Genomic DNA, 24,074 nt, shown 5'->3' with positions numbered 1-24,074 from the left:
ATAATTTCAATCCACGAAATGAAGAGCATAATACGTTGAGAAGATGTTCGGTTTGTAGTAAACGAATTGCAGTTTTTTTTAAAAGTGATTTATAGCAATTATTAATAGACGTTAAAAAATTGACTTTTAACAGTTTTTACATAAGGTTATTACTATTTTACTTTCCTGTCTCAGTGGAAATGTTCAATATTGATTATTACCCTTAAATTGATTTGTTTGTTACAAAATTATGTTGCGAATGTCGAGCGTATAATAATTGATTTGTTTCAAAAAATTTAGACTATTTATATACGATGAAACCATTTTAAACCATCACTGGTAGATGACGAGTTCACCATTATATGTAAATTTACAAGTGTCAAAGCTAAAATACTATTATAAAATCCAAGCACAGTTACCTTCGATTATCGTTGGGTTGTTCTGTAATTCTGTAAACACTATCCACTGTTAGTATAAATGCGTCGTGAGAATAGGTTTATTTTTACGTACACAGTTCTGAACTTCTAATTAAAATTAATAATAATGTTAATTGTGTAAATTAACATTTATAAAATCTGTTTGATTGAAGTCGTACATTTTAACAGGAGAAAATTAAAAATAAAGTGCGTTCAAATGGTAATTGAACACATCATAGTGCGTTTATAGAAAGCGTTACTGACGGTCACGATTCAACAGCTGAGTTGCCTGGAGGCTTAAAAAAACTAGCCTCCACAATGTGTAATATGTAAAAGTTGATTTATTTAACTGCAAATTACAGATAAATGAGATGAGTAAAAAATATGTCAATGTAGAGGAAGACGTAATCCTTTCATCAATCGAGGCGGATTTAACTACTCTTGTCTAGCTATGGCAAAAAGAATCGTTGTAATTTCAGTTTTTTTTTATCAAAGACGTTACTTGGCCACTGTCAAAACGCACTTGCGCGTGTCCGTGATATACATCCGCGGTATCTGAGTATAGGTATATTTAAATTACAAAACACAAGGGAATACGCCAGAAACTAGTCGAATTACAGAGAATTTTGCTGGCAGGTACTCAGTCTGGATTATTTTGAGGTAATATATGTACAGTTGGCTTACCTGTTACAAATACAAATAACAAGGGAAAACTAATAAAAATAAATGCATTTGGAAGGTTATTATAAAAAAGAGATCTGAAAATATACCTGAGATGAAATGCCTGCTGACTATACCCTAAATAATTTAATTTTTTTTTTCAGTCAAGGGTCCTTGTTTAAGAGATCTTATCCACTCATAATGGCTTTTACTTCTGGACACTTTCTGTAATCCTTCGGAATTTCCATTATGTTTTGGTTGTACTTTTGGTACTCGAAAGAACGAAAACTTTTCATTTTGTTCATTGGCTTTACAATATCCCAAAAAGCAAAACCTTGATACCACGTTCTATTAATTTTCTAGCTGCAGATTGATTCCATGTTATACGTAACGGAAGTTCCGAATAAAAGGATCGAAGGATCGATAAGTACACCGTGATTTTCTAATTACTTACGTCACGCGCGCATTCGAGCCGAAATGAAATATCGGAACGGTTCAGTGCGTTTTTATAGTAACTTCTGAAAATGAGGCATACTAATTACGTTTCGAGAGAGATGCTCGACGAGTTAACTTGCGAAAAAGGCCTGAGTTTTTGTGTCATAAAATTTTTTACCGCGTATACAATTTTAAATGCATGTATTCCAAAATAAAATGTTGTCATACTGCGATGTTTTTTCCTTCCTTTTCTGTTATTTCTTTCTTTAGTTCTGTTAAATTACTCGAGAGTCAGCTGTAGTACTCACGAACTCGTTTACGGAGATTTTTATACTTTTGCCGAATATCGCCCACAATATATCATATAGAGCTGAAAAAACGCTTTTTTTCACGAAAATAATTTTTTTAGGGCGGTGCGAAGGCTCAAAAAATCTGAAAAAATTTTTTCTTATTTTCTTCCCACATTTTTTCAGATCGGCGCGCTCAACATCGAAAATTCCCGATTTTTATGTATTTTTTTAATGTCAAGGTTGGCCGTTTATGAGTTATTTGTGACATAAAAATTAGATAACTCGAAAACTATCGATTAAGAAAAAATGTCGAGATCTTTCCTGTTTTGAGCTTTTCAAGAGCTCTTTCTTAAGAGTAATTTGCAGGCCTAATTATTATTTTATTGTCAATCCACAGCCAAAATTGCACTTGTTTAAAAGGATAGTACTAATGCAGAGTTTCACACGAAATATCGGTAAATTACGTTAAATTGTTGAAACAAATAAACTATGTATTATCACAGTACTGTAATGTAAAAAAGAAATGTAATAACTGAACATTCTCTGTTCAGTTCATTTAAGACCTTCTCTGCTTCCTGAAAGAATAGAAAAATTTACACGAATTTTTTGGGCATCGTAAATTTTGCGAAAATTAAAGAGCACTTCAAAATCAATTGAAAACTTTTAATACAATTTTATTAATTAATGTCAAAAGAATAATTGAATTGCAACAGAATATCTTTAGTTTTTAATTTATAAAACATAAAATGCAACTCCTTTATATAGAATCTTTTTTCGTTGTTTTAAAGAAATTTTTGTCATATTTGTGACAATTGTGAAATTTTTATTGAGATAATATTGTAATTCACCTAAACAGGGGCGACGTTGAAAGTACGTATTGTATACGCAAACGTGTATAAGTGAGAGAATACGATGTTGATATGAGGTCACGAGTCAATTTGTTTAACCGTTAGTATTGATAGAACCGTGATTTTACTCGGAAGTATTACGCATTAAACTCTATTGTAAATCAATGTACTCTGAATAAAATAATTACATTATTTATCGAGTAGTTTTGAAAGTATTGTTTCATCGGTATCAAAGAATTTGGGGCAACGACAAAAATGGAGCCAGAATTAGATGAACTAGAACAAGAAGAATTAGATAAGCTACTTGAAGTCGAACTAAGCCATATTTCATATTTCAGATGCAAACTTAATGCCGATGTTACTATTAGATTACAAAGATACATAATTGATAACGACATTAAAGATGAAGATTTCGAAGATGAGGCAGTTGTGAGAGCTATGCTACTTGCGTCAATGAACAGAGTCACTATTACACCTGAATTATTAAATAACTTTAAAGAAACGGTTCTTTCTCTCGGAATGGGTACTTGGAAGGTAGCTGAACTTTATCATTTAAATCTAGCCATATTACTAGTCGCTTGCGTTGAATACCTTCTGTATCCCGATCGAGATTATGAGGAATATAAAGAGTTATATCGCCTCGATGAGCCAAAGGTGATCGAGGCATATAACATACTGCATGATTTGCCAAAAGAAAACATACCCAATGAATACCAACTTGAAGATGCTAAAAAATTTTTTTATTGCGAAAAGTTTCTGGAAGAAGATGGATATTTGGATACTGTAAGATTCTACTTGGAATATGAATGTAACAAGGGTCCTCGTGAAAAAGAATACATTAAAAGAAGTTCAATCAAAATAATGTGAGTGTATAGATTTAGAAAATAATTAACTCAATTTTTGACAATAAAAATATATTAACTTTCAGGGACGACAGGCGCGACCTAGAAAAATTTGGATATCTGCGCTGTGCTAAGAGACACAGCAATTATAGAAATGAGCAATGATATTCATGCATGTTAAATTTGTATTATTATCAAAGAAAAGTTTGAATTGTACCGGAAACACAAATATGACAAAAATTCATTAAAATAACGAAAAAAGATTTAATAAAAAGGAGTTGCATTTTATGTTTTAGAAGTAAAAAACTAATAATATACCGATGCAATACAATTATTCTTCTGATAATAATTAATAAAATTGTAATAAAAATGTAAAAAAAATTTTTTTCTACTTTTAATAAAAGTTTGCAATCGATTGATAAGTCTTAATTAGTTTTATTATTATATCATTATACTTTATAACTTTTTGATTTGTATTTGAATATATATGCTAGTAGCTGCTACATATTTTATTGAAGACCTTTGCCTTTTATACTATTTACACATCACAGAAAATTTTGAGATAAATGAGATACTATGAGTGATGTTTTTAAAATCTCTACACACATACATTTTAACCATTAACACCACTATAAGTTTGTAAACATTTAAAGAGAAATTTTAAAAAGGAAAAATAACATTCGTAATTTCACGATACAACTATGTTAATTAACTGATAAATTTTAACATTTTTGGTCTTAAATTGGAGTTTGACTGCTCATCTTTTTAAATCTATACACAAAAACTAAAATAAAAATCACACATCCATTCAGAAAAATTAAAAAATAATCGAAATTTTAGTAAATTACAAAATATTACACCAACCGAAATGATACTTTTCCGGGATTTCTTCCTCAACCCAATTGACAAAAAATACAGTTTATTTCAATAACATTTACTCCTTATTGGGAAATCTTATCGCTCCAAGCCTCCTGCAGGCCCTTCTGAGAAGAAGGCGTCTAATATAGAGAGAGAAAAAACAAGAAAAATTAGTCCAGTGCTCATCAATATTGACTTATCATTCCAAAGCCTTGTGCCGTATGAATCTGAATGGGATCTTTGACTGATCTTGTTCCTAGAGGTCTGAAAATTTTTTCATAAATTCTTCTAAAAACAACGGTGGCCAACAACAACTTGAAAAAATTATAGAACTTAAGAACAAGATTTAATTTTAAGGATGAAGCAGACAGAAAACAGTTCCTCTGTGAACTTCATCCTAGGCTTATACTGACACGTTGGAAGGGCCAATTTCCAAATTTACGAAATATTTTCCAAAAAAAAAAGATAGATTACCTTTTGTTGCAGTCTATTAAGTCCCACAGTATAGTAATATGAACTTACGGTTAATACAATTTTTAATTTTCACCTACTACGAGGACGAACCTGACTTGGGTAATGATAGTGGTCCAATACTGCGTCGCATCACTGCAGTGCATGAGGCATATCACAGAGAGACTTTTCAAAATTTATAATAAATTTTACTCAATCAATCTCTCTTCTTGCCTTGCACAAGGAAAAGTTATTTTGTTGTTACACTCGGCTCTGGAGAATAACTGAAAAAAAATCAACGAACTACTATTGAGATGTAGCCCTGATCAAAACTCAACTAATGGCACGCTCAACATCAAAAATTCCCGATTTTTATTTATTTTTTTAATGTCAAAGTTGGCCGTTTATGAGTTTTTTGTGACATAAAAATTAGATAACTCGAAAACTATCGATTAAGAAAAAATGTCGAGATCTTTCCTGTTTTGAGCTTTACAAGAGCTCTTTCGTAAGAGTAATCTGCAGGCCTAATTATTATCTTATCGTCACTCCACAGCAAAAATTGCACTAATTTAAAAGGATAGTACTAATGCAGAGTTGCACACGTTAATATCGGTAAATTAAGTGAAATTGTTAAAACAAATAAACTGTGTATTATCACAGTACTGTAATGTAAAAAAAATTGTAATAACTGAACATTCTCTGTTTCTTATTGAGAATTCTATTTAAGACCTTCTCTGCTTCCTGAAAGAATAGAAAAATTTACACGAATTTTTTGGGCATCGTAAATTTTGCGAAAATTAAAGAGCACTTCAAAATCAATTGAAAACTTTTAATACAATTTTATTAATTAATGTCAAAAGAATAATTGAATTGCAACAGCATATCTTTAGTTTTTTAACTAATAAAACATAAAATGCCACTCCTTTCTATAGAATCTTTTATGGTTGTTTTAATGAATAATGAGTTTAATCATAGTTCTATCAATTTCAACGGTTTAACAAATTGACCTATGGCCTCGTGACAACATCGTATTCTTAATTTTCTTTTCAAATAATAATCATTCAAGTTCGATTGATTCATTAATTATTTTGGTGAAAGTTTATTTACAAGGATCGAGTTACTGATAGACTGTTAAAAGCTCGACTTTCTAAGCTGGAAATTTTTATTGAGATAATATTGTAATTCACCTAAACAGGGGTGACGTTGAAAGTACGTATTGTATACGCAAATGTTTATAAGTGAGAGAATACGATGTTGACATGAGGCCACGGGTCAATTTGTTTAACCGTTAGTATTGATAGAACCGTGATTTTACTCGAAAGTATTACACATTAAACTCTATTGTAAATCAATGTACTCTGAATAAAATAGTTACATTATTCGTCGAGTAGTTTTCAAAATTTTGTTTCATCGCTATCAAGGAATTTGGGGCAACGACAAAAATGGAGCCAGAATTAGATGAACTAGAACTAGAAGAATTCGATGAACTACTTGTATTCGAATTAAACCATATTTCATATTTTAGATGTAAACTTAATGCCGATGTAACTATTAAATTACAAAGATACATAATTGATAACCGCATTAAAGATGAAGATTTAGAAGATGAGGCAGTTGTAAGAGCTATGCTACTTGCGTCAATGAACAGAGTCACTATTACACCTGAATTATTAAATAACTTTAAAGAAACGGTTCTTTCTTTCGGACTGGATACTTGGAAGGTAGCTGAACTTTATCATTTAAATTTAGCCATATTACTAGTCGCTTGCGTTGAATATGTTCTGTATCCCGATCGAGATGATGAGGAATATAAAGAGTTATATCGCCTCGACGAGCCAAAGGTGATCGAGGCATATAACATGCTGCATGATTTGCCAAAAGAAAACATACCCAATGAAGACCAACTTGAAGATGCTAAAAAATTTTTTTATTGCGAAAAGTTTCTGGAAGAAGATGGTTATTTGAATAATATAAGATCCTACTTGCGATATAATATTTACATCGGTCCAGATGAAATAAAATACATGAAAAATAGTTCTATCAAAATGATGTGAGTGTATAGATTTAGAAAATAATTAACTCAATTTTTGACAATAAAAATATATTAACTTTCAGGGACGACAGGCGCGACCTAGAACAATTTGGATTTCTACGCTGTGCTGAGAGACACAGCAATTATAGAAATTTGCAATGATATTCATGCATGTTAAATTTGTATTATTATCAAAGAAAATTTTGAATTGTACCGGAAACACAAATATGACAAAAATTCATTAAAACAACGAAAAAAAAATTCAATTAAAAGGAGTTGCATTTTATGTTTTAGAAGTAAAAAACTAATGACATGCCGATGCAATACAATTATTCTTCTGATATTAATTGATAAATTTTTAATAAAAATGTAAAAAAATTTTTTCTCTACTTTTAATAAAAGTTTGCAATCGATTGATAAGTCTTAATTAGTTTTATCATTATATCATTATACTTTATAACTTTTTGATTTGTATTTGAATATACATGCTAGTAGCTCCTACATTTTTTATTGAAGACCTTTGCCTTTTATACTATTTACACATCACAGAAAATTTTGAGATGAATGAGATATTATGAGTGATGTTTTTAAAATCTTTACTCACATATATTTCAACCATTAAACCACTATAACTTTGTAAAAATTTAGAGATAAATTCTAAAAGAGAAAAATAACATTCGTAATTTCACGATACAACTATGTAATTAATAGATAAATTTTAACATTTTTGGTCTTAAATTGGAATTTGACTGATCATCTTTTTAAATCTATACACAAAAACTAAAATAAAAATCACACATCCATTCAGAAAAATTAAAAAATAATCGAAATTTTAGTAAATTACAAAATATTACACGAACCGAAATGATACTTTTCCGAAATTTCTTCCTCAACCCTATTGACAAAAAATGCAGTTTATTTCAACACATTATTACCGTCCCATTATTGGGAAAACTCTTTCCACATACATACATACTTGCATATTTTATGGATATACTCGACATATATGAGGCTCAACAATTGACAAAAGTTAATACTAGACCCATTACAAAGCTTCGAATATATATTTTGTAACCCTACATTTTGTTAGATTATACATTTTACTTGTATTGAATTTTTTTACTAAGTATCACACACTTGCTACATAAATTACTTTGTATTTTAAATCTTTCTTCTCAATTTCAATTCAAAGTTAAGTCTTTAGCACCTTTTCATATCGCGGCGCTGTTCAAATTCGCTATGTTAGAAACATAAATAAAGATATAACATTTCATTTTTTTAAATAATTTGCAAATCAAAACTTATTCAATTACAAAATAAATAGCAATAACATAAGTTTCCAAAAGAGCACTCCCGAAAAATGTATAATATGGATTCTCAAGAAAAAATATTATTTTATCAATGGTTTTCAAGCGATTATAAATTCATCCACCAAATTGTGATTAAAAACATGACATGCTTTTGAACTATTAAGGGCAGCAAAACAATCCATACAATTAGCTTATTTGCAGATTTCAGGAGAATCAAACATATAGCGTTAAAAATCTATAAAATTCAATAACACCAGATATAAAAATAGTTAAAATATGCTGGTGGACATCACAATCTTCAGGCTGTAGCGGCGATGAAAACGTTGCATAAATCTTCGTTTGTCAGATGCTCGATGATCATATAACAGCACTCGACCGGCAATCGGTATCGTAAAATCTTCTGGAAAAGGGCATCCAGGGCCCATCGCCGGCAAAATCCTCGCGATAATTTGTGGGTCATTTGCAAAGCACAAACATTTTTGAGAAAAATGGGATGTTGGGGGAAAATCGACAAATTGGATGATTTTGCGATCTTGTACAAGTCCTTATAGGGGAAAATTTGCGTTACCTCTTGGGGTTGTAACTGGAATAAGTCGTAGGTCGATAGTCTTGGAGTCATCATTGTCTCATTTCTTTCTCTCTCGTACTCCCCCACGTTTTGGATAAGCGGAAAGATTCGATGCACCTTCAACTGACTCCTCCAACTTTTTTTGTCAATATCCACCAACTTCTGGAACGATTTGTACCTGACGAACAAACTCATTATCGTCAGAGCGTCGCTTTGGTCTAGCTCATATCCCTTTCGCTCTAAGCTTTCGATGATGCTAAGAACACCGGAGACTAGTTCTAATTTAAAATCACATTCCCGATATCGCTCAACTTCGCCAATACGATATCGCTCATCAAATCGTTTGCTAAAGCAACTCAGAGTTGGGAAAACGAAGTTTGACAGATCGACCCCGTGACCCAAGAGTACATCGATCACATCATGCCGGAGATTGACCATGGCTAAACGCAGCAGTTTATGGACAGAATTGTCCCGAATTTCGGTCTGCTGAATGTCTGTGTTTGTCTTGAAAAATACCTCGACCACCTCTTTATCGTAATTTTCTGTGCAAACAATTTGAAGTGGTGACAACCCCTGTGCGTTCGCCACATGTATATCGGCTCCTCTTCTGATCAACAATTCTATTAATCTCTTTGTCTTGATCTTTACATATTTTAATGCCAGATGCAACGGTGTGTTGCCTGACTTGTCCTTGGCATTGATAAACACCCGTTGACACCTCTGATCACTGATGTCAAATAAAATTTTCGCGATGCCAGCATCGCGGCTGAGCGTGCAAATAACATGCAGAAAAGTCATTCTGTCTACATTGGTCAAATTAAGATTAGCGCTATATCTCAGCAGTAATTCTGCCATAATTACATTGTTATCAATCAGAGCTAAGTGAAGAAGAGAATAATTTTTCCCTGGAACGAGGCAATTAGGACTTTGCCCGAAGCGAAGAAACCCCCTTACAGCGTCATAACATTCGGTGATGCAAGCGACTTTAAAATGTGTACATCCACTTTCGTCTATGTAATTTGCGTTAAATTTATTATAAATTTTGAAAAGTGGATGAATGACACAGGATTTCTTTCTGTGAAATGCCTGATGCACTGCAGTGATGCGACGCAGTATTGGACCACCATCATTATCCAAGTCAGGTTCGTCCTCGTAGCAGGTGAAAATTAAAAATTGTATTAACCGTAGGTTCATACTGCTACTGTGGTACTCAATAGAATGCAACAAAAGGCAATCTATCTCTTTTTTCTGAAAAATATTTCGTAAATTTGGAAATTGGCCCTTCCAACGTGTGAGTATAAGCCTAGGATGAAGTTCACAGAGAAACTCATTTCTGTCTGCTGCATCCTCCAAATTAAATCTTGCTCTCAAGTTCTGTAATTTTTCCAAGTTATCGTTGGCCATTGTTATTCTGTCGTTCCTGAAAATGATCAAAACAGAAAAATTAGTTCGTCTTGAGGTATTCATGAAAAATAGTGTATGTACGTATGTATATTATTTGTACGCAAAAATTAAAGAAATGTTGTGGAAAATTCAAAGTAAGATGAATTTTCATTTGACGAAGATATCTCCAGTAAAATCATGAACTCACTTGCAGGTGAGAAAAAAACTCCAATTTGTTAAAAGAGCCATATAGTCGAAAAAATACGCATCAAATTTAAACATTTATCGCCCCCCTGAACGTCACAATTTTGAGACGCCTCGGGTGGATTATACGAACAAATTCAATGTCAACAAAAAAATATGTGTAAAGAAGAAAACGCAAAAAAATAGTTTCCGCAAGCGTACCGATCGAAACTGAGAGCGGGTAGATTATTTTTGTACTTAGTTCGGTGGAAATATTTGACAAGCGATGTTTTTGTACTGAATTATGTTCGTGGTCATGTTATAAATTTTGCTCCAAAATTAACTGCTGTAGAGCCGTTTGAATATTGCTAAAAAATAGAAAAAAATCGAAATTTTTCTAGTTTTCTAATAGCTGAAGTTCACTCGGAGAAACACCAATTTTTCCTAAACTCCGGGGTATTCTTTCGTGTGTAATAAGCTAAAAAATGACGTAAGTTTCGACCAGAATATTGCATCCTAGCTCCGTATAGCGGCATTTTAAATATTCAATTTTTTCGTATTTTTTTTTCTTTCATCCGTCTAATGATTACACGCTTTTTATTATGAGAACATTCACAAAATACTGAAACATTTTCCAAATACTACTGATGATTAAAAGCATCTCAAGACCTATCTTTTAAGCCCCCTAACGAGCTTATAGGTGTCTCGGAGTTAAATCTACAGCCAAATTAAGAATATAATCATTAACGAAGTTGAAAAATAGAATCGCGATTTCAAGCTTAACTATACTAAAGTGTCCTTTAATCCCCAAAAAAATTTGAAAACAACATTTTCGACGTATTTTTCGACGAGAAAACCAATGGTGACCTTGGATTTGACCTTGAACATAACCTCTAAGCTACAGCGAACCAAAATTGATTTTTCGTTTGGTGACCCCCATTTTTTATTGCAGATTTGAAAAGAGCGGAAAATTTTACGTTCAAATACATCTTTAGTTTTATTTCGGGTCATTTTATTCCATTCCTTATGTGAGATTATTCTAGGTTATGTAAGGTCTTTTAGCTTACAACATCGCCCTTAAGTGACCATGAAGATATACTTCCATAACCTAAAAAAAAAACCAAAGATGTATTTGAACGTAAAATTTTCCGCTCTTTTCAAATCTGCAATAAAAAATGGGGGTCACCAAACGAAAAATCAATTTTGGTTCGCTGTAGCTTAGAGGTTATGTTCAAGGTCAAATCCAAGGTCACCATTGGTTTTCTCGTCGAAAAATACGTCGAAAATGTTGTTTTCAAATTTTTTTGGGGATTAAAGGACACTTTAGTATAGTTAAGCTTGAAATCGCGATTCTATTTTTCAACTTCGTTAATGATTATATTCTTAATTTGGCTGTAGATTTAACTCCGAGACACCTATAAGCTCGTTAGGGGGCTTAAAAGATAGGTCTTGAGATGCTTTTAATCATCAGTAGTATTTGGAAAATGTTTCAGTATTTTGTGAATGTTCTCATAATAAAAAGCGTGTAATCATTAGACGGATGAAAGAAAAAAAAATACGAAAAAATTGAATATTTAAAATGCCGCTATACGGAGCTAGGATGCAATATTCTGGTCGAAACTTACGTCATTTTTTAGCTTATTACACACGAAAGAATACCCCGGAGTTTAGGAAAAATTGGTGTTTCTCCGAGTGAACTTCAGCTATTAGAAAACTAGAAAAATTTCGATTTTTTTCTATTTTTTAGCAATATTCAAACGGCTCTACAGCAGTTAATTTTGGAGCAATCAAAATTTTGAAAAAAGCAAATTAAAGGTCTTTTCAAGACCTTTAATTTGAGGGGTTCAAAGTTTTATTTGCTTGAAAATTGACGGCTACAGAGCCATTTGAATATCGCTATAAAGAAGCGGTAAAAATTAATTTAAATCAAATTTAAAAACCTTCAAGCGACGGGCAGCACGGGTTATCTCAATTTATATAAGCTAAAATTTTGCACAGAATATTTTTTTGGTACATAGATCACTTTTCCGTTTGGTGTGGGCGAAATAAAAAAAAATTTTTTTTTTGCTTCCAGTCTAATATATATATATTCTAAATAGTGAAAAGGTAATATCATTCGATCATGCAAATTTAACAGTAATCATAATAAATACTAAATTAAATAAACCATATTATATAGTATTTTACACAACAAGTTAAGTTAGGAATGTCTTTTTTGTCTCGTGTTGAGTGTACTATTTTTCTTCATACCTTGGCATAAAAGTCGAAGTTCCTATTGCAAATTTCACATACCACTGATTTTGTACACAACATGAGTTTAAATAATCGTACTTTACAAGTTTACAAAATCACATATTAGAATTATATTCTATACTAGAAATTTTTAAGAGTGGTTATAGTTTCAAAAATGAAAATGTTAGTTTTCTTAAGTACTTGGCGCGATAAATTTTATTTTAATAATATCATAGCTAACAATAGTATAAATCTGAGTACCATATGAATAGATTATTGATAGTTGTAATTCCCTTTGTCAAAATATTGGATTAATTATTGAAATCGTGACTTTTAAAATAGCATATTTTATTAAAAAATAATGTTTTTCGGAGGCCGTATTAAGATAGGAATATCGGATAACATGAAAAATTCTACTGACCCAGCCTTTACTTGTCTTGTCATATTTTTGCAAGAAGCCAGAATTATGTGTTGCTTTGACTTTTAGAACAACATATTAATCAAACTAAAGAACTAAGGTCTTATAGGGTAAATGTGCCTGTTACCGACCACCCTCCAATTTTCGGCCACCCAAGGTTATTATTTAAACAAATAGAAATATATATCAAATTTTGACGTAATAAAATATTTTTTTAATTCTTTAAATATTATACTTTCAGAGAAAATTTATAGCTACCCTTGAAAATTATTAAATCTGTTTCGTAGCTCAATTTATAATTCTGACCTGGTCGAAAATTGGACTATGCGGTAAAATTGTCCATCCAGTTTTCGACCACCTGTAATAATTCTAAATAATTTTTAATCAAACGTTTTTTATTCAATTTGAAGCTCATCAGTAGGTTTCTCATGTACTTTTAGACACGTATGTTTATTATGCTTTCAGAGCTCGAAAATAAAAATTTAACTGAGTTCCAACTTCAGGGTCATTGACGGCTCATTGAAGTGGTCGAAAACTGGACGATTCGTATTTTTTTGGCTTTATCCATTTTTTTAGAAGTATCATAAGCTTTTTTGGTCAAGTGTACGTACTCATTCGAAAGGTTACTTTTTTTCTATCAAAATGTATCTTTAGAAACATTTTAAAACGTAATACACAAGCTCTGTAAATGAGCAAAGAACGATTTTTTCTTAACTGTCCGAAAACTGGCGCATTCACCCTACTTAAAAGTTAGTCATTGCGTGTAATAAGTGCATAAATTTGTATCTGTTCCAACATGTTGAGTAGATGAATTAAATATGCCCTTAAAAAAATGGCTTGAATATCGAAATTTTTTCGAGTCACTCCGTAAGACATGTATTAACAAGAAAAGCATACGCTAAAGCAGTCGATGTTGGCGTGATAAAAAAGACTGCGGGGTGGATTGAAAAGTCAAATGTTTTTTTGAAATTTTATAATCGCCCAATTACACAGTTTGATGTCAAGTTTGCAAGTGTAATAATTAATTGAATTAGTTTATTTGATTTTTGAATTAAGAGTTCGTTTTTTATTTCTTCATTTTTTAAAAACGTGATTTTGTTTACTTGTAACCACTATAAAACTCTTAACGCGAACGAAATGATGAGGTATTTGAGTTGAGTTTATATATAAGATGATCTCCGCGTTCAAAAGCTATTTAAGGTGGTATATAAAATCACGTTTAACCGCGAGGACCCTCGACAATGCGCATAAGAAATCGATTAAATTGGAATACGAAGTTGAGCTCTTTGCAGGTAAGGATATACTCGATTCATATGAGATAAAAAAAATGATGCATCACGAAAAGCTTGTTTTTGATGTCTCGTTTTGTACGCAGATGAAAATCGTGAATCGACGCTATTTGAATATGCAGAGTAGTTGGGTATAAATTATTTCTAACTTTTTCATACATATAACACAATGATAAGAAAACACTATTACAACACCGGAAGATTCCCGTTTTTTATAGATTTTTTTAACGTTAAAGTTGGCCGTTTTTTAGTTTTTTGTAACATTAAATATAAGATAACTCGAAAACTATTTTAAACAATTTTCTTTATACAAATTGCCCAAAATTAAAATTGTCCACCAAAAACTAATCTTTTTCAGGCCATTTTAAACAAAAAAGTATTATTGTGTTTTTTCTATTATATAGATATTTTTCGATATCGATATTTTTTCGAGATATGTAACATTGAAATTATGAAAAAGCATGAAAATAACTGTTTTCAACCCTCTATAAAAGGGTTAATAATTATGAATGTCGAGGTTGGAGATGATTCTATACAATCTTCACAACTTCGTTAATGAAATAAAAATCAACATTTTTAAATACTTAATTGTTAAGCCATGGTTTTTTGGTTTAAACAATTTAAAAGCATAGGACTAATGCAGAGTTTTACGCTAGAATATTGGTAAATTATATAAAATCGTATAAACTAATAAATTTATGATAGTTTGAAATTCATCAGCCACATTTAATGATCGAAAATTTATTTAGATTTGGAACGTAACTGAACCAGTGCGAAGTAAATTAATTTTATAAATGAAGCTTTATTTTTATTTGACATGATTTATGGAATTAAAGTAAGAGAAAAAAGTATCAAACAGTCAAAATAGAATCAGCATAATAAATGATTAAAAGTTAGAATAATATCACTTATTCTTACCTGCGTATAACACTAAATCTTTGAAACTTTAAACTGATATTCCTCTTTGAAACTTTAAACTGATATTCTTCGTCTAAGCTCACCAATTGAACTGTTGCGGTGATCTGTTTCACTGAATATTTATATAGCGAGAGGACAAGATCGAAGAAAGTAGGGGAAACAAAGCTGTAAAGAATTTCACATTTACATGCACACATGTCCACGGGGGATGTGCTATTCAGTCAAATGGGGATGTGATTCAGAATTATTGCTTTATTAATTATTGAAATATTTCGTGGCCTGTGCAAAACTTTAAACTAATCGTCAAAAAGTGGTAAAATGTTTTAATTTGTTTCTGCATATTTCCAATCTCCGATTTTAAAATAAATAATACCGATTACATACATTTTACTTAAAAAAATATTAATCTTAATTATGGAAACAATTATTTTGCATAAAATTTGAAAATTATCAACTTTAAAAAAATTATAGCGTTTATTACATTTGGCAAAGATCTTAATATTGAAAATACTTTTACAATAATAGAAGCTCTAAAAAGATATGTGAAGAAGTGATAAACTTTTCCCAGTGAACATAGCAGTTTTCATTACAAGGCTTCTTCCGTGTATTTGTAAACTTTTTCAATAGTAACAGGAAAGTATTGATGTTGCATTAATCGTAAAGTTAATTAAATTTAGTAAAATCAATTAATATCATAACATATGATGCAATAATTTTTTGTTTCAATTCTTGCTTTTTCTATTCTACCTCTAGCGCAAAACAATTACAAAAAAAAATCGTCAAGCAAGTTGAAAATAAAATTTCTTGGACAATTCTCATCACTCAAGCGTGATTGATTTGTCGAACAATTATATATATGTCTTCGTTTTAATAACATTTTTGGAATTATAACTTCATTTGGTATTTCCATTCGTGAAGTTTCAATACAATTTTTTTATACACAATATTCTTTGGAAAACGTAAGCGCGCGGTTTCTCTGTGGGCCATCTGATGGCCGGGGAACTTTAATCCAACAACACACAGCGGTGCATGATGTTTGTCACAAGGTATTACTGCTTTTCACTTTGCTAGCTAGCATATTTTGACAGCTCGAATATTGTAAGTAAGAAGAGTTGAAGTTAAGTATACCAAGGAAAAGAGAAAAGAAATGAAAAATAGAAATCATTGAAGTTTTAGCAGAAACAGACACAGCAACAGCTGAAGCTGTACGAGGTGAAAATCCCTCATAGGTATTAGCCCGGGCCGATAAATACATAGCCAATAAATTTTTCACGTATTCTTATTGCATTACGTTTATTATAATTTTTCATAAGTACATCCAAAATGTGAATAGTGCGTTTTTATCGCAATTTGCCACGAAGCTTTGAATCATCTAAATTAATTGGAATCGATTATGTTGTACAAAGAAATTTTTCCTTTAGATGGTATTAGAAAAAAGTTACAAACTAACTCTTTCTATTGAAAAAATGAGTTTATTAAAATTAGACATAAAATGCTGGTGCATATACAAGTGTATAAACTAATAAAAGAAAAAAATTCTTCGGTTTTTATCGTAAAACGTTGCGCTTAATTTTTTTTTTAATAGCATGTATAACCGAATGATGCTTGAGGTCTCATTTTTTATCATGAGTAAACGTATATATTGATGTAGGTATGACTCAACGTGTGAATTTAATACCCTCGCTGTGGATATGTATCTGTATCCCCTGCGATTCTCATATACGGCCAATTTTCTGTAAATTCGAATGTCAAATTTGTTTTTTGTTCTGATCTGAAAAACTTCACTAGTTTTCAATGTCACTCACCTTTCCGAACTTCTTCAAAATTTTTGGGAACTTCGGGGAATTTTCGGGGATTATCCTTTTTCAGAGGCTCGAAGTGAGAATTTCTCCGAAATTCGTGCTTCAATGTTTACTAATACCTTTTAAATACTTATAATCTTGACTAAAATCCAGTGGCCACGAAAATTCGAGGGTATAGAAGAAATTTTGAAAAAATTTCAAACCAAAATATTGTAGTCCCTCTCGATTCATAGACAATCAATCATATACTATATCTATTATACACCCGCACAAGCTGCGGTACCGCGACCGACGAATTCGAAGTTTTTTCTGTCAATGATTCAAAGCTCTCCAGGCACCTACGTTACGCACGTGTGTCTATGAGTGTGAGTTCGTATATATACAGAAAAATTGGCTAAAAAATTTTTCAAACCAGAGGTTGGTTAAAAAGTGATGGGCAGTTTTATAAAGGTACTTTTTCAGTATTCTTAAAAAAATTGTATAAATTGTTACCAAAAACAAGCATAAAAATTAGCGATTACTTTTTCAACCAGGCCATTGTACAACCATTTTGTTTTGTATGTGCCCTGTGTGTATGTGTGTGTGTGGAAATTCATTCATAACTTTTATAAATCTTTATCAAATTTTATTAAATTTAGCACATTTTTAATTTTTTGTTGATAATGGTTACTATAAACATTCTTAAACTTTTATTTACTTTTAGTAGAGTCTTGAACCCAAATGTTCATATCAATTAATAAAAGTTTATAAAAGTTGATAGAAGTTTATAAAAATGACTAAAAGTTAATAACATTTTTTAGCAAAAGACAATATCTTTTTTTCTCTATAATGTCCAGTTCTCTATTATAATGTATCGATGCGTGTTGGGCCTATAAAAATCGAGAAAATGTATAAACTCGTAAGCGATGTTACTCAATAATTGCATTTATGGGGGCGCAGCCATGTTTCGATGCCGATCCACGAGATGTATCGTTTTCTTTCCTCGCTCGCACGTCTATGTGTATATGTATGTTTTTGTAGATATAGAGATACAATCGCATGAAAGTTAATTTCGGCATCTAAAGTACTATGAATCGACGCGAGCTATAAAGTACATGCCCCTATTTTCGGTCAATAATTAATATTAGCAACTTAATTATACGTAAAAAAATTTTTCTTTTAAATTGGCTGAATGAGTCGAACATCTTCAACAGAAATGATATATTATTCAAATTCAGATATCAAGTTTCAATCCTATATAAAAAATTAATTCAAAGTTGACCGAAAATAGGGGTGTATAGCGCAAATCGCCTTTTTCCTCGACGCTAGCGTCATTTGTTTCTTATAAATACACAAAAAAGCGATTCGCGCGTGGAGAACCACGAACGCCTATACTTATATCGCAAAAGATGAATCCCTTGGCCCCTTTGAGTAAGGTAAAAACACCAATTATGGAACGGTTTTGAGGCAACTTTTTTTCAAACACGTGTATCTACTTGAAAAATTGATAAAACTTTAAAACAAACTTATCATTAGATGCGCTGTCACATGATCATCCAGCAGCTGACGAAAGAAGATTTATTTAATATTTGCTTCTTAAAGCTCGTGAGAGCTTTAGGCATTTTTGCAGCATTTTTGAACCTTAAGTATTGTTAAATTTTGTAAATTTCTACTGTTACATGAATAAAAACTTTGTTTTTTTTTGAAATTGTATTTTGTGTGAAATATTTTTGATGATTTCCCATTTTCACCAGGGTTGCAAAAAAATCAATTAAAAAACACTTTGAATCACAAATACAATTTATTTATGAATTAAAACTGTTTTAATTCACGAATAAATTTTGATTTTTGATTTTAATGATTTTAATTCACGAATCTATTTTGATTTTTGAATTAAACTTGTTTTTAATCATTCATGACTCCACTTATTCAAGTATAAAATCCATGATTTTATGATAGACCAATTATGAGATGTAAATTTTCAGTGAAACTTTAAACTTTATCTTCGGATCTAGAGGACTTAGCGAGTTTTTAAAACTACCAAATGAAAGTTATTTTTGTGTTTGTTTTTATAATTAACAATAGGAATTCTAATGTAGTGCAGCGAGTATAAAATGCAACAAATTGAAAAAAAGACAAATGCATTTTGGACTGCGACACAATGAGTTACATAAAGTAATAACAAAAAAAAACCTCATATAAAGTTATATCGTTGAAAAGGTCTTGAAAAGACAAAAAATCTGTTACTCGTGCGTCTGTAGCTGTAAAATTGTGCAACGTATTGCCGCTCGAAGATGAAAAAAAAAGATAAAAAAATTTTCATTACATCCATTTTCAGTCTTCCTTTAGCTATAATCCAGGTTGAATGTTTCGATTTAGCATAAACGCCATCGATGTGAGTTACCTGTAGTGATGAATAAAATTTTTAGTTTTTGATTTATAAATATTTCATAAATTCATTCAAACTTTAAATGGCATTAAATCAATATATTTATTACTATACTTATTATAAAATTACAACTATACATAATTAACTAACAAAATTAACTTACAAAATTAACTTTGACGTATCCTCTTACTCTATCAGCATCTCGTCCCTATGCAAAGACTTGTATTATGTCTCCGGTATCATTCCTCAATAGGAATTTAAACAAGTTATTCCCGCAATTGTCGACACCTTGTACAATCCCAATAATTTTACTGTAAATGGAAAGTCTTTTACTTTTAAGCTACCTTGAGAGTTTAAATAAAACAATACTCTTGCAGTTGCACCAGGTCGTCGATCTGACCCCCTATAAAAACTTCTTCGAGAATTTTCATTATTTTTGGGTTTTACCGACTGGGTAAAAGACGTTAAACCACAATTCGTCGACCTGGTGCACCAATAATAATAATTATTTCTCATTCCGTATGCTTGTGAAGTAATTGATATATTATTTTTAAGTTCTTATCGCAAAACTTAAAGCTTTTAAAAATACTCAAAATGCCTTTACTCGTGCGTTAAACATATAGTTCTAATCATATTGTGAACGATCTGTATGCATCTAAATCAAATAGACAGTCGTGTCGGTAACTGGGTTGTTAAAATAGGGTTGTATTTTGGATTAGCATTCTGCAACTGGAGTTGTCCCTAGTATTACATCCATTATAAGCATTTGAACTTGAAATCATTGCTGACGACAGAAAATTGTCAAAAGTTTACAAAATTGTTAAAAATTGACAAGGAATTGAAGTTATCGCTAATAATGTTCAAATTATAGACTTGACAAAAAAAAATCCTCCCCGGCGGGGAATCGAACCCCGGTCTCCCGCGTGACAGGCGGGGATACTTACCACTATACTACCGAGGATTTGAAAATCGGAGCGTGCAGGTGAGTAATTCGGAGCAATTCCGACTCCAAAATAAAAAACTTTAAAAAAAGAGTAAATAATGGGGCCATGAACAAATTTGGAGCAATTATAACTCCAAAAACAAGGAGCCAATAAGTTATACAACCATGACCAATTCGGAGCAATTCCGACTCCGAAATAAAAAACTTTAAAAAAAGAGTAAATAATGGGGCCATGACCAAATTTATAGCAATTATAACTACAAAAACAAGGAGCCAATAAGTATACGACCATGGCCAATTTGGAGCAATCATGACTCCGAAAAATATACTTCAATAATAATTATCTGAGATTTACGGCTGTGAAAAATTACTAGTCAATGCGACTACGACAAATTACGTACAATCACGGCTTGGAAGAATTAAGATATATCAGGACTCCAGAAAATTTTTTCAAGGGTAGTAGACGACCTCGACGAAATTCAAATGAATCTTTGAGGTCGACGTGTCTGAACAAACTGCTGAAGTTCGACGCTCAATATTTGTTTGACTGCGATATACAAATAGGCAGTTGGAAATAGAATTTTAAAAATTACTTATGTTTGCTGCTCACTTGTTCATTTCAAATATGTTATTTCTTTTCATAATTTCACTATTTTTTCAAAAATATTGATAGTAATCAAGAGGGAGTTTAAATAGTTGATTAATTATTATTTTTAGAAAAGTAAATTACTTAAATTAGATTACAACTATCAATATGTAAAATTTTAAAATAATAATTTTCATTTCTCTTGCGTTTAGCATTCTTTTAATGTCTTCAAGTAAAATTACTGATGGTCTTACCAATCATCCAATCGATTACATTAATTAAAACAGCAAAGTTTTCATAATAATGAATGTTATTTTAAATATTTGGAGCAGACCATACAATTAATTTGTATCAACTTTTGAGGATGATTACTTTGTAAGGGTATGGTAAATATTTACTGTTGTTGTCATGCACATTATGTTAATAGCATAGTGGAATGTAAATGTTAATAATGAATGCTAGAAATACAATAAAGAATTACTTGTCTAATTTGTTTTATTTATCAAATATCAATTTACTTAATTAACATTAAGTATGATAATCAAAACTGTACAACTTATTATACAAATTTAAAAATTATTTTTCAATAAAAATACATTCTCAAAAATTAGATTATGTTTTCAATAATAATGTCAATTACGACATGCTTTCAATGAGTGAAGCACGCATACTAGTAACTTGTCCACTGGCTTGGTCTTGCAGCTTGAAAATGTTTTCAATCACTGAGATTTCTGTTGATGTAGTGTCCATACCACAGAAAGAAATCCAATCGTTAACAACCATGCCACCTCCAATGACTTCGCTACCTCTGTTAACTGTGCCAGCAACCAATGGAATTTGAAGCAACGACGAGAGTTCATCTTGATCCTGTATGGATGTTTTAGGGTGAACCAAACCACCTTGATTCGAAAGTACTGAATACGAGCCAACGAGAACATTACTGGCTATCGTCTGTTTGAAAACCTCAACCTGAAGGGTGTCAGCGATGATTTCTTCTGTCTGGGGATCCAGATCAGGATGTACCAAGGCTACGTAGTCATTGCATGATATTACATTGCCCAGGGCAGATAACCTTTCTTCCACTCGCCGGACTTTAACTGAATCTGGCAGGCTGTTTCTTATGTGCTGCAGCTCTGAATCTGTGGTGGTGTCCGGCACGAGCAATCCATTTTTGTTAGCCACGCACATGCGTCCGATTATCCTGCAACCGGCCAAGGAGGTGTGAATGACGGGAATGGCCTCGTCCAGCTCGGCCTCGAATGCACTGTAAAAATTCTCACTGCCGCCGATCGCAACCAAGCAATAGGCGTTGGTTAATTTGGCGAACACACCGACCTCGTTGTTATTTTCGAATTGCACGCGTACGGCCATGTTGTAAAATTCACAATGTTTATACAGAAGCAGAAATGTAATATATTTTAATTATCACACGGTACAACTCTTAACCAAAAAAGCACGTGTGGCGACCAGTACTAGCTTATTGCCTTGTGTATGGTGCAAGAAGGCTAGTTCTATATATCGCGTGCGTGGAGTGTGTGGACTGAGCGCGCGCACGCACGACGCAACTTCGTAAGACAGCGCCACAACGATAGAGGAGGCAATTTACCGAAGTTCAAAAATGCGTTGCTTCTCTTCCACTGTAATTTAAAAGGAAAATCTCTTGAAGCTATTTTAAAGAAAGTGCATGCCGTGGTCTCTCTCTCTCTCTCCGTCTCGAGGCTTTTGTGAGGCGAATTGCAATTAACTGTGCGACGGGGTCGGCGAGCTCAGATGCGTTTCGCTGAGGGTGCCGAGCGCGAGATTGTTCCACTTCTGCTCGATCTCTTTCAGGGTCATGTAGCAGTCGCCGTTGTCGCTCTCGGGATCGGGCAGCTCGTTCACCGGCACGAGGATGTCGTCGATGGGCAGCTTGTCCTTGCGCCACTCCTTGTCGATCAAGTCGAGCAATCTGCCGTCGCCGGTCACTTGACTGTCCATAATATATCGCTCGACTGTAAACGCGAGAAACGGCGGTCCTGCAAGCAAAACGTCAATCAACAATGTTAAAATCGCTATACTTTAAAAACTAACTGAGTTCGATTTTAATTTTTTTTTGTCGAACGATCGATACGAAGTAGTAGGGGATGCAGAGCGAAAAATGAACATAAACTTAATTTATCCCAAGACACAACAACATCGATGCAGTCGAAGGTATTGTATAAGGTATTTAAAAAAATCAGCGCACCGTGTTGTGTTTATACTTCACCTCCTAACCTATTCGTTAGCGCCGCGAGACGAAAAGTCAACGAAAGCCAATCGATTACGTAAAAAGGTTTGAAACACAGTAACACGCAATACTTTATGTCACTCGAAGCGACAAAAATTCGCCGGCTAGTGGAATAATGTTTCGCTCACCCTCTTGTATTACACAAACTGCAGTCCTCCTTGTATGAGATATACTGTGCGACCGAATTATTCGTCTGCTAAACGGTTGTTGCGGCGCTGAGCGAACACGGGGAAAAAAAATGAATAAAAACGATTCGCCGACAGGCGACAGCTGCCCCTCTCCATAACTAGGTATAGTTGGTCTTGTTCGTTGTAAAAATCGTCGAATAAAGCGCGTGCCTGTTCGAGAACGTGATCTCATGATTGAAATGCAGAAATTATATAGTCAAACTCGGACTAATTTTTCATTTACCAAAGATTCCTCTGCAATCAAATTTTTATACATATTAAAAAAATTGTACTCAATCGTTCCCAGTATTGAGCGAAATAACACTTAAAAACGTTTAGATTTATCTTCGAGTGTTTCTATAGTAAGTGGATATTTTCTATTGAATTTGTTTTTTTTTTATTCTAGTTATCACAGTAATATTAGGGATGACAATAATGTTTTATAGAAAATTGCAATTTACACAATTGTATTTGAACAAATACAGTAAAATAGTTAAATAGTTAAATAAAGCCTAACGAGGGCCGCCTGCGTGTATGACATACGCGTCCTTAATAATAATAGTATTAGCCTAGGCTACTGTATTATAGCGTAATCAGAGCCCGTAATTTGCTCCGTTTACGTTTTCGAATCGTTTTACACTCGGTGTACATAATATATGCGAGTATCTTATCGATAATAATATACGTTATTAACGAGCGAAAACGAAAAATCGCGCGCCGCTGCAGCTTGCCGCACGCAAGCGCCGTAAGAACGACGTACGCACTGCATACTGCATATATTTTCGCTCGCTCGAACTGCACAAGTTCTCTCTCTCTCTCTCTCTTTCTTCC

At 32.4% G+C, this 24,074-nt stretch overlaps 4 protein-coding genes and 1 non-coding gene across 10 annotated transcripts; 2 read left to right on the top strand and 3 right to left on the bottom strand.

Annotated features, from left to right (window-relative positions):
* The first annotated feature begins 2,699 nt into the window (after nt 1-2,699).
* LOC111693373 lies at nt 2,700-3,772 on the top strand. Of its 2 annotated transcripts, XM_023457887.1 has the most exons (3): nt 2,700-3,250; nt 3,296-3,491; nt 3,557-3,772. In XM_023457887.1, the coding sequence occupies exons 1-3, from the start codon at nt 2,884-2,886 to the stop codon at nt 3,633-3,635; spliced, it is 642 nt and encodes a 213-aa protein (XP_023313655.1). In that variant the 5' UTR covers nt 2,700-2,883; the 3' UTR covers nt 3,636-3,772. The 2 variants fall into 2 exon arrangements, with proteins under 2 accessions (XP_023313655.1, XP_023313654.1); XM_023457886.1 differs by having other exon boundaries at nt 2,702-3,491.
* A 2,276-nt stretch (nt 3,773-6,048) lies between these two features.
* LOC111693374 lies at nt 6,049-7,143 on the top strand. 2 transcript variants are annotated; one of them, XM_023457894.1, is made up of 3 exons: nt 6,049-6,587; nt 6,633-6,828; nt 6,894-6,986. In XM_023457894.1, exons 1-3 carry the CDS (start codon nt 6,221-6,223, stop codon nt 6,970-6,972), a joined length of 642 nt encoding a protein of 213 aa, XP_023313662.1. In that variant the 5' UTR covers nt 6,049-6,220; the 3' UTR covers nt 6,973-6,986. The 2 variants fall into 2 exon arrangements, with proteins under 2 accessions (XP_023313662.1, XP_023313661.1); XM_023457893.1 differs by having other exon boundaries at nt 6,049-6,828; nt 6,894-7,143.
* A 13,027-nt stretch (nt 7,144-20,170) lies between these two features.
* Nucleotides 20,171-20,242, bottom strand: Trnad-guc. Its single transcript has one exon. It is a non-coding gene; the product is annotated as a tRNA-Asp (tRNA).
* Nucleotides 20,243-21,287: 1,045 nt separating this feature from the next.
* Nucleotides 21,288-22,482, bottom strand: LOC106659811 (eukaryotic translation initiation factor 6-like). The gene has a single exon (XM_014382516.2). The coding sequence runs from the start codon at nt 22,179-22,181 to the stop codon at nt 21,447-21,449; it is 735 nt and encodes a 244-aa protein (XP_014238002.1). The 5' UTR covers nt 22,182-22,482; the 3' UTR covers nt 21,288-21,446.
* Nucleotides 22,483-22,528: 46 nt separating this feature from the next.
* Nucleotides 22,529-23,290, bottom strand: LOC106659812 (anaphase-promoting complex subunit 13). Of its 4 annotated transcripts, none has more exons than XM_014382517.2 (2): nt 23,205-23,290; nt 22,529-22,825 (listed from the first exon to the last, which is right to left on the bottom strand). In XM_014382517.2, exon 2 carries the CDS (start codon nt 22,785-22,787, stop codon nt 22,551-22,553), a length of 237 nt encoding a protein of 78 aa, XP_014238003.1. In that variant the 5' UTR covers nt 22,788-22,825; nt 23,205-23,290; the 3' UTR covers nt 22,529-22,550. The 4 variants fall into 4 exon arrangements, with proteins under 4 accessions (XP_014238003.1, XP_014238005.1, XP_014238006.1 ...); XM_014382519.2 differs by lacking the exon at nt 23,205-23,290 and adding an exon at nt 23,056-23,157; XM_014382520.2 differs by lacking the exon at nt 23,205-23,290 and adding an exon at nt 23,064-23,157.
* Between the last annotated feature and the right edge of the window lie 784 nt (nt 23,291-24,074).

This window comes from Trichogramma pretiosum, unplaced genomic scaffold, assembly GCF_000599845.2.
Source record: "Trichogramma pretiosum strain Unisexual culture from Peru unplaced genomic scaffold, Tpre_2.0 scaffold21, whole genome shotgun sequence".
Classification (NCBI taxonomy): domain Eukaryota; kingdom Metazoa; phylum Arthropoda; class Insecta; order Hymenoptera; family Trichogrammatidae; genus Trichogramma; species Trichogramma pretiosum.
This window is presented reverse-complemented; position numbering and strand designations above follow the sequence as displayed.